General features: G+C 43.6%; 2 protein-coding genes across 3 annotated transcripts in view; one reads left to right on the top strand and one right to left on the bottom strand.

Annotated features, from left to right (window-relative positions):
* Positions 1–1,072: 1,072 nt before the first annotated feature.
* On the bottom strand, positions 1,073–10,707 carry MGME1 (mitochondrial genome maintenance exonuclease 1). Of its 2 annotated transcripts, none has more exons than XM_084625275.1 (5): positions 10,580–10,707; positions 6,259–6,866; positions 4,600–4,822; positions 3,845–3,977; positions 1,073–2,486 (listed from the first exon to the last, which is right to left on the bottom strand). In XM_084625275.1, exons 2-5 carry the CDS (start codon positions 6,797–6,799, stop codon positions 2,343–2,345), a joined length of 1,041 nt encoding a protein of 346 aa, XP_084481401.1. In that variant the 5' UTR covers positions 6,800–6,866; positions 10,580–10,707; the 3' UTR covers positions 1,073–2,342. The 2 variants fall into 2 exon arrangements, with proteins under 2 accessions (XP_084481401.1, XP_084481402.1); XM_084625276.1 differs by lacking the exon at positions 10,580–10,707 and adding an exon at positions 9,502–10,571.
* A 284-nt stretch (positions 10,708–10,991) lies between these two features.
* The window catches only part of SNX5 (sorting nexin 5), a 37,894-nt gene continuing 35,023 nt past the window's right edge, over positions 10,992–13,862 (top strand). Inside the window, exon 1 of the mRNA XM_084623411.1 lies at positions 10,992–11,148. Coding sequence (XP_084479537.1) covers positions 11,110–11,148 — 39 coding nt within the window. The 5' untranslated portion in view covers positions 10,992–11,109. The remainder of the gene's footprint in view (positions 11,149–13,862) is intronic.

Here is a 13,862-nt window from a genome sequence, read left to right as displayed (position 1 = left end):
GGATTCACCCAAAAGTTCTGAAGGAACTCAAATATGAAACTGAAAAACAAGCAGCTATGGTATGAAACCTCTTGTTTAAATCAGTCTCTATACCAGATGCCTGGAGGACAGGTAATGTAACACTGATTTTAAAAAAAGGCTCTGGACGTGATCTTGGCACTTACTGAAGTTAGTCTTAACAGCACGTATTAGGCACAGTGGTTGAAGCTATAGTGAAGAACAGAATTATCAGACAGCTAGATGAACATGGCTTTTGTAAGGGAAATCATGCCTCACCAATCTATTAGAATTCTTTAAGGGTGTCAACCAGATCACTCTTGTTGACATTGGGTACTAGAACTTTCAGAACACCTTTGACAAGATCCCACACCAAAATCTCTTAAGCAAAGTAAGCAGTCATAGGATAAGAAGGAAGGTCCTCTCATGGATCAGTAACGCGTTACAAAATAAGGGGATGGATCACTTGATAATTGTCCTGTTAATTTGCTCTGAAGTGTCTGGCATTGGTCAGTGCTGGAAGACAGGATATTGGACTACCTCAGGGGTTCTCAAACTTCATTGTACTGTGACCCCCTTCTGACAACAAAATTTACTACACGACCCTAGAGGGGAGACAGAAGCCTAGGCTCACCCAAGCCCCACCACCCTGGGTGGGGGGGCCAAATCCAGATCCCAAGGGCTTCAGTCTCAGGCAGGGAGCCTATAACCTGAAGACCTTGGGCTTTGGCCCTGGGTGTTGGGTTTCAGCTTCAGCACCAAGCCCCAGCAAGGCGAATGCCAGCCCTGGCAACCCCATTAAAAAAGGGTCGTGACCCATTTTGGGGTCCCAACCCACTGTTTGAGAACTGTTGGGCTACATGGACTATGAGTCTGACCCAGCATGGCCCTTTTTCTGTTCAAAAGCAAACCTGTTCAGTCCTTTTCGGGTACTGTCCGGTTGGTAGTCCTTAAAATTATGGATTAGCTGTACTTAAATACGTAATTCTGAGTGATGACAAGAAAAGCTCAAGTGTATGATTCAAAGGAATGAAACAAATGAGAAAAGTTGACACATACACAAAGCAACACCATCTAAGAACTACCCCATAGTTTTTATTCAACATTTACAACACTATCTTGTTACTCTCCCTTCTTACAAACTCGTTTTTATGAAATGAGTCTCAAAAGTGACTCCTGTATTTTAGGACTAATTATTAATCAATAAACTTATTTAGTCGACTTAACGTATTAACAGAAAGCAAGATACCTTTCTAGTCCGTGAGGGATATGGTTGCCGTTTTTACTTATTTATTTTAGAACTAGCATCAGCTTTCAGTTCTTAAATCATCAGTTCTTAAATTTCAAAACCACAGACTAAGGTTTCTGAAAAATATTCAGGCATCACTATACATCTCTCCCCCCCGCCCCAGGTTCTGATCCTGCAATTAGCTCTGCATGGGTGAGCCCCCTTCGTTTATGGAACACCCCAGTGAAATCAGTGGGGCAGTGTTGGCACAAGAGTTTTTGCTTGGGACTCATTGCTCAATTGGGGGCTAAGATACAAAGCCTCAGTTTCATTCTCACTTTGCTCTATGTGAGAGACGCAGCTTTGTACGAAGGCAGAGAAGTCTGTAGGAGAGCTCCCTCTTGTTAGAGCAACCTCTTGTTTTATATGGTTCTTAGGGGTAGTCTTCAGCTATGCAAATTATATTTCTGCTCCTCTTTTGTGGAGCATGTCTGCTAAAGCAACCAACTTGTCTTAACATCCTGAGTGATTGCTTAATGAAGGTTTAATTAGAATTCTTAGCACTTGTAGTTTTTCTGCCTTCAAAGGGACACTGTCAACATAAAAATCATACGTTGTAAACAGATGAGAGATTAACAAGAGCTGAAATGTTTAAAATTAAGTCTACTTGTCACTACCTATGCTTTTATTGTTTGCATTTCACTCAGCTCTGACAATGCAAGTTTTGCTTTGGTTCAGAGTCAATTTCACTTTCATGTTCTCAGTTCAGCAAGGGTTAGGTTTCAAACACTGCAAGAGTGTGATAGCTTGCTTACATAAACTTTTAACTGGATTTTTTTCTTTAATTGTCAGAACATTTCTATTGATTTCAGGTTTTATAAAAGCTTGCTGCAAAATGTAAATATCAGCCCAATTTAAGTTGTCCCATTAAATCCTCTTTGTACCCCTGTGAAGTAGGCAAGTATTAGACCCAATTTGCAAATGGACACTGAGGCAGAGATATTAAGTGATTTGCCCAAGGTCAAAGAGGGTCAGTATTGGAGACTATATTAAAACTCAGGACTTCCTGCTTCACTTCTGTGCTCAGATCATACCCCTCTAACTTGTCTCAATTGAATTATTGTTTTTTTTCCTTCTCTGTGTATTCTTCAAGGCGCAGGAGCCATTTGTTCCAATACTGAGAGCACAGATCTGAGTCCATGAAATGTGGATGTGCAGGGGAACCATCTTTATAAGAAACCACAATAAGTCCACAATTAACCTGCAATGAAAAGCATAACATCAGTTGTTCAATATCAACAGGCAGGTTCAGTAGACTATTCCCAAGATTAAACTGCATTTTCACCACGTAGATCAATGTAAAGCTAAAATAAAAACCACTAACTTTAATAAGCAATGTTATTCACAATAAAGCACTAGGAGCCCAGTTTTCCAAGGTATGGAAGTGCCCAATGACTTGGAGTTGTATGTGCTCAGCAATCCTACATATCAGGCTTTAAGGGTCTAATCCTGTGTTCTGGACACTGACAAAATTCCCATGGACTTTGAGTAGATTTTTGCTTGTGCCAGTACAGATTCAGGCCCATGCCATTCAGCAAATCAGGCTGTAAGGAAATGGTTCCTTCTGCATGTTCCACTAACTATCAGACTTGTCAAATAAAACAACATAAAAAGTTAACAGTGAAGAATAAAGTGATATCATTGGCCTAACAGAGCCATTTAAAAAAAAAAAAAAAAAAAAAAAAAGAGAGGGAACAGAACCATGTAGCTACTTCCTATATTTCTCAGAGAAATGATCCTGCCATAGCATTATACAAGTCCTCAGCTTAACTGATCTGTTTCTTTCCTTTCCTAAAAAGTCCTTGACAGGGCCTTGGGTATCCTGTCATTTTCTCCTGCTTTAATCTTCCCTCTCCAAATCAGGAACTGCCATCCTTCAGCCCAAGCTGACCCTCTTTGGAGTCTATAAACACACGTCCCTTCCTCAGCTGTTGAGTAATGGGCACCACTTCCCTTCACCGCCAAGGAATGGAGTAATGTTCCCGGATGGTTTAAGGAGGGCATTTAACCACATCCATTCAATTGCCAGTGGAGTAAGGCACTCTTCTAGGAGGCAATGAGGGGTGCTTGTTGCTAGCTCATTTCCTTGTCTGCCTGCTCTCAAGTTTGATTCCTCTCCTCCCCTTTCACGTGCCATGCTCACGCAAAGCAGCATGGAGCTGGATGGTTCTTCTCCCCCACTGTGTGTTGCCACGTGCTATGTTCTCACTGTAAACTGGCTTGCTGCGTTAGGGTTTGACTTTCCGTAGGGCTGTGCACCTGTAGTTCCCACTGAGTTCAGTTGGAGATTTGGGAGCTCAGCACTTCTCAATAGTTGTGCCATTTGCTAAGGGCCTGATGAGTGAAAAGTTCCTTGAGTACACTGACAACATACTGCTGACCAAGGGAGGCAGCAGGAGCAGCAATGATGATGGAATTAACTTAGGCTGGGACAGGTGCAAGTGTGTAAATGCTAGCTGCAGTTCTATCTTGGATGGGGGTGACTAGAGGACGTGAGTGGGGAAAATGAAGTTGATGTGAGCACTGCTGCTTGTCTCAGCAGGTAGTAGGCCTACTGACCTGGAAGTCATAATTAGCATCATGGTTTATGGCTCCGGTATATGCTGCAACCTGTAGTGGGTTGTCAAATGTGTTCCGGAGATACGGCTTTGATTTCTCTGAAGTCTTCCAGTCAATCACACATAACTGGCCTCTGTAAAACCAAGCAAAAGAGGAGTATTTTAGTTAAACTATGTGCTAATGAAAAAAACGTGATGTCAGACTCGTAAGTCAAACACTTTACTCTATTTCTCCTGTTTCCTGCTGATGAGGTGTCATTTGTTATTATCACGTTGCTGGTGCCAGCCTGAGTTATGAACTCCTTCTGCACAGGCTGGATTAGATCCAGGGACTAAGTAGTACAAATACCAATGGCAGTTCTAAATGACACCACTTTGGTTCACTTAGCCCTTTCGTGCTAACGTGCCACTCCATTGCTGTGCAGAGATGGCTTGCTAAAAGAATAGCAGCACTGCTGTTAGCAGGGCAATCTGTGTGATCTCCCCTGTTCCTCTCCTCCAATCCCTATTTCTCATCCTGAACCTGCCTGACCTCCCATGTTCCATCCCTGGTGCTGCTGCTTTGATGCTTCTTCAGCTTTGCAGTCTCTCTGGCTTCCTCCCCCAGACCACTCAACCTCCCAGCTCATATGCGACGTGTCCTACCATCTTAGCCACATAACATCAAATAGGTCAGATCTGGCCCACAAGCCAGCTGTTTGGTCACCAAAGTCATATAAAACACAGTGCGATATAACAGGAGAACCAGCATCTCACCGATACTCAGCCACACAATCTACAAGCCCTGAATAGTGAAGAGTCTCATGATGAACTGCACTTTCAAGAGCTTTTACTCCACTGATGTCTCTCAGGACATGCTGCACACTGGCTAAGTAGCCAGAGACCGTGGTATCTTTTTCCTGCTCCTTCAACGGGACCTCTTCAGATAAAAAGACAGATTCCAAAGCTGCATGGAATAGTTTTCCTTGAAAGAAGATGTCTATGAAAGATGACAGAAAAAAGACCTTTAAAACCCCTTTCTTAATAAGCAATGCTCATATATGGGATAAATATGTATTTTTAAAACTACTATATAGTTGAGACTCTAAAATCAGCCCCATTTTGGTGCTGAAACAGCTTCAAGGGTATAGGAAGGGAACAAATAATGGAATTATTTAAGGTATTAATCTAAATTAGCCTGTGTTCATGAATTGTCCTGGAGCAATTGACGATGTAGTCAGATTTATTCTTTAGTCAAACATATTTGCCATACAATTTCTATGAATCAGTGTTGGCCTGTAGAATGCTTTTGAGCAGTTCATCGTATTTGATATCAAAGCTGTGATGGTTAGTTTTAACTGGATGCATCTGCTACCTGACAGAACACAACTCTTAGGATAAGGTTTGAGTTAGGAATGATAGCTGCTTAAAATGTGCTGTTTCTGTAGAACATTCTTGCTAATATGTTTGTTCATGAAAATATTCAAGAACACAGACGCAGTGTGAATACAGCAAATTCAGCTTTTCAGTTGAGCAAAAATTTATGTAAGAAGTTTCAAAGTATTAACCAAGCTCTAGGTATAACAAGAGCTAGCCAGCACCCCCAAGATTGGGCATTTCAGCAGGACTAGGGTGCCTTAGCCCCACTGACCATGGGGAAAATCAGTTAACAGTCTTTATGAATTAAAGACCTGATATGCACTAGGACTTCACAGAAAAACTTGGAATTCACATATAAAGTTAAGGACTTCAGTATATCAAGCAAGCTGTGTGGCTGCCCAAATGTTGGTTGGTTTGGAGCACACAGCAGGACCAAAGACTCTTAGAGCCTCAGACCTGTTGAGACAGACAGTGGTCTAAAATCAGATAACTGGCCAGCAGGCTTTGAAGTTTGCACTCCATGTCTGGGTCCCTGAATGCAAATATCAAAGTCTCCAGAACGGTCATGTCCAGTTATTCAAAAATTCTGGGTGTCCTATGATCCTCAGACAATCAGTTATATAGTGCAGTGAGCCACTTTATTCCCAAACATTAAAAAAAATATATATATCATTCTATCTGTAGAAGTGCTACTCAAACTCCATAAATCAGGTGGGAAGTATCAACCTGTTGCAGATTCTAGCAAGTACTACCAAAATAATGGGAGTTGGAGCAAGGAACTCCTAAATTCGAATCCCATTTTACCACTAAGTACTATTAGGTTATTGGTCCAACCCCTGTGGTTCTTGTAGTCAATGGGAGTGTCCCTGAATAAGCAATCAGGGAAGGCCTCAAAATGTGGTCCACTAATACCAGGCATTCTTGTGAAGTGCTTTGGGATTCTGAAATGGACGCTGCTATATGGATATGCAAAGTGTGTGTCTTCTAGGGCCAGATCCGGCAGCTATGTTATTGAGCACGGCCCATTATTTTCAGAAGCACTTTGGTTAGACTTACTTTTAGTATATTCTGCAAAACCATCCTTTCCAAGTTCCAGAATCATCCGCTGCTTCCACCTCTTCAGGTAGAATGCCTGGTCCAAAGGCATGGTTTGCTGAAGAACACTCGTCACACTGGGCACCTTGTGCCTTTGTAAACTGATTTTCAGCAGGTGCTTTCCGTCACTGTTTGAAGGCAAAGCTCTCTTATTGGAGTTTATCAGAGGGACCCAGTTTTTTGGAATTTTTGCTTCAACATCCTTAACTGGAGGCTTAAATTTACTCACTGGTCCATATATCAGATTATCTTCTTCAAACAATGTTTCCGGTGTCTGAGGGCTGGCTTTGGAAGATGTGACAGAACGGACCAAGTTCATGTATCTTTCTTGGTCAACTTGTTCATAACCATTCTCTTTTTTCTTCTTGCTACAAAGGTAGGAGGAGATACACAGGCACACACACGGGACTTGATTTTTGCAAAAATGTTCTGTGAACAGCATTTTTAGTCTCCCAGATTTTCTGGTTAATAGCTTGAGGGATTTCATTCCCTGAAGCAGCATTTATAGATGGTTAAACAGAGTTTTCTTTCTTCCGTTAGGAGCATTCATAACCTTCCATAATTTCCCACTGTAGAAAAAGAATTTCCATGATTTGAAGAGTTACTGCAACTCTTTAATTTGTAAAGGGAGATGATAGCTTGAGGATACTAAAGCTGCACAGTATTCATTAGTGCCTTTCATACCAACTGAACTTCAACCACTTTGAGTTAAACAATACAGTAACAGTGAGAAATAATAGCAAATGGAAAGATAAAATAAGAGGTATAGACAAGAGGAAAAATTATTTTCTGATTTGAAATGAGGTGGAGAGAAGGCTGTTGCAAGTGGGAGAAGCTGCAGTGCAGAAGGCTCTGCCTCTTACAGTAGCAAAACTGTAGGAGGGTACAGAGAAGATGGTACTACATGCAGGGAGAAAGAGACAAGCTACATGGGCTAGACAGAAGCAAGTCCCTGGAGCAGAATTAACTGACTAGAGAGGGAAGATGAGCTCTTTGGGAATGGTGGGGATCTGTTTGTTCTTGGTACGTGTGAGAAAGCAGCCAGCAGTTTTATGTACAGCCTAGAATCTGGAGAGCTGAGACTTGGAGAAGCCTGAGAGAAGGGAAATAAAAAATATTCGCAATCTTCAAATACCAGTTTAAGCTGTTTTGGAAAATATATATTTTAAATTAAAAATTTAGATCTTTTTTCTAACTGAGAATAAAACAAGTCCTATTTTTAAGCTAAGACATTTTAGGATATTTCTTTAATAGAAGCTGCAGACCAAGATAGTCTATCTTATAGTCTGGCTCTGAAAAGTATGTTGTAGTTGCAATTTTTGGTTCTGACCCTGAGTAGTTGCACTGAAATAACTGTTTCCTAGTATGCTTAAAATTAAACATAGGCACAAGTCTTTGCACTATTAGGGCTTAAGTTTCCTCTACTGAGAGCTATCCACTTAGCAATCAAAGTTACTTCATTCCATGTTTTGCATAAAACATGCAGGCAATATGTATTACAAGCTAACACGACTGCTTTGTTCTTGAAACACTTCAGTATTTTTCATTTCATTCACTGCATTTCTCAAACACTCCACACGCTGTTCAAACAGTAGGAGTACTAGGAAAAAAAAATACAAAGGTCTTGATCTTATAAATTAGTCTAGACAGGGACATCCCTGTGCTCATACGGAGTCCCGATGAAGTCAATGGGGCTCACAGAACAACTTGCAAGATCTGTGCCCAAAAGCGCTTACAGCTTAGTAGATGGAGCAATCCTAGTGACAAAGGACTTTATGCAGTCCCAGTTAAGGTGCTTCCCTTACTAGCAATTCATCAAGGGAATTGCTAGTAATTTTAGGATTACGTCGTGGACTATAAAAGAGAAAGAGAGGAAAAAAAAAACAAAAACAAGAAAAATCACAATACAAGCTGTTCCATCCCAGAATTGTTTGGACTGGTTTGTATAATATAAGTTAACCATAAGGAATGTAGTGGAAATGAAAAAGAAACCATAACTTCCTGGTCAATATAGCTATTATCATTTTTTCTGGTTTAGAATAAAAACAAAGTACTTTTAAAAAGGAAACCTTTCCTACCAAGACATTTTGAATACCAAAGTATACAATTTCCCAATTTATTACATTTGTATAGCAGAGATGACAGTATCCAAGCTTAAAGGGATAAGTCAAAATCTTGATCTACTTAAAAAAAAAATTAGGATTGTGTTGTGTCCTGTTATGTTTGCCATGTCCTCTTATATCTGATAGCTCTTTTCCAGTGTGCAACAATGGGAAATTGACATGAATCTTGCTCTGAGCATCCTGACATTCAGACTCTTGTCAAGTTTAGTTTCCTGCCTGCACACAAGAATAGAGCAGTCAGGTGTAGTAGGGAAGGGCAATCCAATCCATTCCAATCATTTTCTTACTAAGACAAGGTGTGCAACTATTGCCAAAATTAGATCATGAGTAGTAACCATGTAGATTGATTTTATGTAATGGGCTAAATTCTGTCCAGTTCAATCTCATTGAAATTAATTGCACAAGCTTTGAGTAAAACCTGAACAATATCAATTTTTGTATTACTTCTTATTTTTATTTGGTGGCAGGATGTTTTTCTCCAGTTTTGCTCTTCCTACAGTAGGGGCTGGATCCCTTCTTTTTAGTAATACATTTATTCTTTCTGGTAGTGTAAAGAAGTACTGTAGTTTGCATTAAATACACATCTGTTTCAGTTCTTCTCAGTCACAATTATAAAATCAGTCCACCTTGGGTTTCTTGTGAGCCTTATATTTCATGTTTGCTATCACTGAACAGAAGCTTAACTGAATAGAGAATTAATTAAAACAATCTGTTCTTGCCAATAGGTACTATTTTTTAATCCTGTGACCACTCTTCATTTTTAATAGAATTATTTCCAGTCTCTGATTTAGGTCAGTTACCGGTCATAATTTGCTACTTGCTAGACAAAGAATAAGAAGTGATGTTTGTAAATTATGAAAGAGATATAAATTCTAAAGACTGTCAAAATATACTATCTTGTGTATGAAATGATGTGAAGTGGTGAGCATAGCAAATTGATATCTAAAGGTCAGCCGTTGTTACCAGAAGCAAGTTATTTCAGGGAAGCATTGTTTCATTACAAAAATCTGGGTAGGGTGATAATCCATTCTCCCTTGCTCACACTACCAATTTTAGGGATTGGAGGAAATTTATAACCTACCTGCTAGCATGCACGTGCCCATTGACCTCTCATGCCGACATACAGAAGAAAGTCTTATGACGAATACAAACTAAAGGACATTTTTGAGTTTTTATGAAGGAGAATACTAAGCTCTATGCCCTGAATCACATGATGTTTGTATGTAAAGAACCCATGATCACTTACAAAGGAAAATTAAACTCTGCCTACACTCGCTGTACAGAGAGACAATTAAAAAAAAAATCTAGTCCTACTCCTTCAAATTCAGTGATAAATCCTGGTCACGTGCCTTAGAGTTGCACGTATGCCAAGAAGACTGCTGCCTACTGGGTGGCAAATAAAAGCCACTAATGCCACCTCAGTGGTAACTGCAATGAGCATTACTTAACTTATTTATAACAATAGTATCTAGTTCTGATATTGTACTTTTCATCCATAGCGCTCAAAGCCCTTTATAAAGAATGTCAGTAACATTACCCCCGTTTCACAAATGGGGAAAACTGAGGCACAAAAGGCAAAATTATTTGCCCAAGATCCCTGAGCAGTCGAGTGCTCTAACCACTAGGCAACACGTGTTGCCAGTTTTCACTGCATTGAGGTGAGAGTCCCCCTTCCTGGATGTTGACTTTAACAGAGAAAGTTAAAAGGTCTCTCTGGGGATGTGTGTTGCAGTGAGGCAGCCTAGCCTGGTGACTACAACGGCAAACTGGGAGGCGGGAGATCTCGGTTCTGTTCCCAGCCCAGTCACTGGGCTGCGGGGTGCCCATGGCCAAGTCACTGTCCTGGCTCCGTGCCTCAGTTTCCCCATCTATAAAGTGTGGGATGACGGCGCTGTCCTCCTTTGCCAAGCGCTGGGAGGTCCGGGGTGAAGAGGGCTGGATGCTGTTAGTACAGTGCCTCCTTCCCTGAGGAGAACTCTGTCTCCACGCGGCTGGGGCAGCTCCCCCAGCCGGCGGCAGCGGGAGGCTGTTGCCCCACCGGGGGCCCGGCCAGAGGGGGACACGGCTCAGCCCAGCCGAACCCGTCTCTCTCGCCAGACTCGGGGCCCTTGCCCCGCTCCCCAGCCGAACGCTCTCCCTCCAACCGTTAACACCGTTACCTCCGCTCACTCAGCGCCCGGCCCGCCGCTACCTTCCCGCCAGAACAGCGCGCCGCCTCTCGGGATTTGTTGTTCTCTCCCTCCTTCCCTCAGCCTATCGGCTGTACAGAGCTTTGATCCGAAGAACACCCACAATGCATTTCGCCTCCCTCCTCGGCGCGGAGCTCGGCGGTTGAGATTTACGTCAGCGGAAGGTTACAGTTGTGATAGGAGAGGGGGGGTGTGAACACGTGACGGAGACGGGTGACGCCCACTTCCCAACTAAGGGCAGGGTCGCCGAGCGTACATGCCTAGCCGGGCTTTCCCGCCCGGAGCCAAAATGGCCTCCCCAAGCCGGGCGCGTGCTCCCCCTTCTGGGAAACACGTTTAGGTCTCTATGGTGGGCCGCGCGCGTGCTGCTGGGAAGGTGGGGGAGGCGCTGAGGAGGCGGCGCCCGGCCCCGCTCGCGTGGGTCAGGTGGCCTGAGCCTATATGAGCCGCCGCGGGCCCTGAGGGAAGGGGGCGGCTGTGGGTGAGCAGCGGCGGGCGTTATGGCTGCGCTGCCCGAGGAGGTGGAGGAGAAGAGGAAGGTATGGGGCGGGGCTCGTGTCGCTGTGGGGCGCCCTGGTGGCTTAGCCCCCCCCTCTGGGGGCTGCTTCCCTACCGGGGACTGAGACCCCCCCCCGCTCCCTCTCCCTTGGGGCCGCTTCGCCCCTTCCCCGGGCTGGATCCTCCTCCCAGTGGGGCTGTGACCCCCAAACATCCCTATTCCTTGCCAAGGGGCTGCTGGCTGAGCCACCCCTGCTGGGGGGCGGCTGACCCCCCCCCCACCGGTGGGGCTGGCTGCCCGTCCTGGAGCCCCTGGCTGGGCTCTGCCCGGGGATAGGTCTGTAACCTGCCTCCCCCTTGTGCTGCGCACTTTGCCCTGTCCCCGTCTTCGCTCCCTGCTCTGCTGCCTGCCCCCTGCTTTGAATTCCCCTGTGTGTGTGTCTTGACTGTGCCTGTACCACGGGGGCAGGGCTGGTGCTGTAGCTAACACACCGTGGCCCCTCCCCAGGGCACCGTGACTACTGACCCTAGCCACGTGAGACCTGTGGAGGCAACGCAGAATAGCTCTCCTCCTGAGTGACTTCAGTGTCTTTGAAAGCTGAAACCCCAAATGCCTTAAACAAAATGCTCCCTGTACTCTAGGATTGTGTGTTGATACAGTAGGGAGGAAAAGGCAACATCAGCTTAATACCCACAGCTCCAGTGAAGTACTAAGGGAGTGTGTAAGGGCACGAAAACAGATTGCCTTAAGCCAAATACCTGACCTGTGGGCAGGATCTGGTCTCTGTCTACTTATATGGCTGACTTGGTCTGTCTAGCCTCCATGGTTGCAAAGAGAACTTTCCAGATGTGACACCCCCCCCCCCCCCGTTCCTCAGAAGTTATTGTCAACTGCTGGAAATGGCCCACCTTGATTATCACTATAAAAAGCTCCCCCCCCCACTCTCCTGCTGGTAATAGCTCACCTTAAGTGATCACTGTCGTTACTGTTTTCAGAGTAGCAGCCATGTTGGTCTGTATTCGCAAAGAGAAAAGGAGTACTTGTGGCACCTGAGAGAGTAGCAAGTTTGTTTGAGTGTGGGCTTTCGTGAGCTACAGCTCACTTCATCGGATGCAGCTGTAGCTCACGAAAGCTTATGCTCGAGTGGATTTGTTGGTCTCTAGGGTGCCACAAGTACTCCTTTTCTTTTTTCTCTTTACAGTGTGTATGGTAACACCCATTGTTTCATGTTCTATGTATATAAATCTCCCCACTGTATTTTCCACTGAATGCATCCAATGAAGTGAGCTGTAGCTCACAAAAGCTTATGCTCAAATAAATTGGTTAGTCTCTAAGGTGCCACAAGTACTCCTTTTCTTTTTGCGAATACAGACTAACACGGTTGCTACTCTGAAACCTGTCATGATGTGCTGTTGTCTTCCTGAGTCTGCAGGCAGCTAAAGTAATGATGGAGGGGGGTAAACTCTTTGAATTTGAACTCTAAAGCTTATGTCAGCACTGCTTAACTGCTGATCATTTTAACAGACTGATTGAGGGATGGAGTCTTAGTGAAGCTTGCAAGAGGGTTGGGGAAAATGTGAGTTGCAGGGAATAAAATAGAGGGGAGGAAGGAGGTGATGCACAAACTTAGGAAAAAGGGTGGTGAAACAAAAAGGAGGATGGGGAAGGAAGAGAAACAAAAGGTAGAAATAGCAGTAGCCTTAAAATGGAACAAAATGTCAAAATAAACTATATTGAATATTTCATGGAAGTACTGAACAAATGAAAGTTCAAGTAATGCATATCAACTGCTGGTGCTCAAACAAGATTACCTCTTCCAGTTAGCATTGCTTCAGTCTTTCCTGGAGTCAGTTTCAGACAGCTGATCTTTCATGATCCAGTCTCCCAGAGTCATGCTATTACCTGTGAGACAGCCATGATTTCTAGATGAAACACAGGCTGCATGTCCTTAATCACAGTCCATGTTGATAGTTTTCTTTTAATGGTTGTACCTTGCATCTTGGAGCAGTGAGCCCTAAGGGACTTGGCATGTTAGCGCTCTTGTGGGAGAACAGAATACTCACCATCATAGAAATGACTGACACTAGCTTAGTGTGGTATCTGCTGCGACATGCAGACTTCTAACAGTGTTGTGCCAATTCAAATTAATTTAAAACCGAAACCTATTGAGTTATACTTATCTGGCACACCCCACGATGACTCAGAGCCCACTTTACACTTTCTTTAGCTAGCACTAGTTAGTGTTAGCCATTTTTCCAAGATATTAGCCAAGCTGTGTGAATATCCATTTATAGCAGTAAACTGCCCCAGCATTGATTAAGCCCCTTGGCTGGCGTTACAAAACGTAAACTTTTGTGTCTGTGATGGCTTTTAATAGGAGCATTGCCTTTTAAAATTGCCATGCTTGCTATACTTCTCCTGCACACTGAACAATGTAGTGGTTGCCCTTAGATCAGACCACCATCACTAGTTTGGCAGGGGAAAGATGAGGGGGGAGAGTTATAAATGTCTGAGGCAGTCTCTCCTGTTGGAGTCTTGGAAACTTTCCTCTAGAAGAGTGGCTTTTAAGGGGCACCTTAAATTTAAATTCTCCAGTAAAAATGAGGAAAACTAGAACCTGCACGTATTTTTGTAATACACTTCACAGCAACCATGAAGTCTCACTTGGCTTCCCTTGTGTACTTCTGTTCTAAAATGTGGAGGAAAGCAGAAGTTATTTAACTTCTCAGAAGCTCTCTTGCAGTACACTGAGAT

The sequence above is a fragment of the Lepidochelys olivacea genome, assembly GCF_965140295.1.
Source record: "Lepidochelys olivacea isolate rLepOli2 genome assembly, chromosome: 3".
NCBI lineage: Eukaryota > Metazoa > Chordata > Testudines > Cheloniidae > Lepidochelys > Lepidochelys olivacea.
The sequence above is the reverse complement of the archived record's forward strand: the minus strand, read 5'-3'. Positions and strand labels throughout refer to the sequence as shown.

Coding starts and splice junctions, on each gene's coding strand:
- MGME1 (XM_084625275.1), bottom strand. CDS start 6,799: ATGCTGCTTCAGGGAATGAAATCCCTCAAGCTATTAACCAGAAAATCT. Junction 4,823..6,258: donor TTTTGCAGAATATACTAAAA/GTAAGTCTAACC, acceptor CATCTTTCATAG/ACATCTTCTTTCAAGGAAAA. Junction 3,978..4,599: donor GATTGTGTGGCTGAGTATCG/GTGAGATGCTGG, acceptor TTGGTTTTACAG/AGGCCAGTTATGTGTGATTG.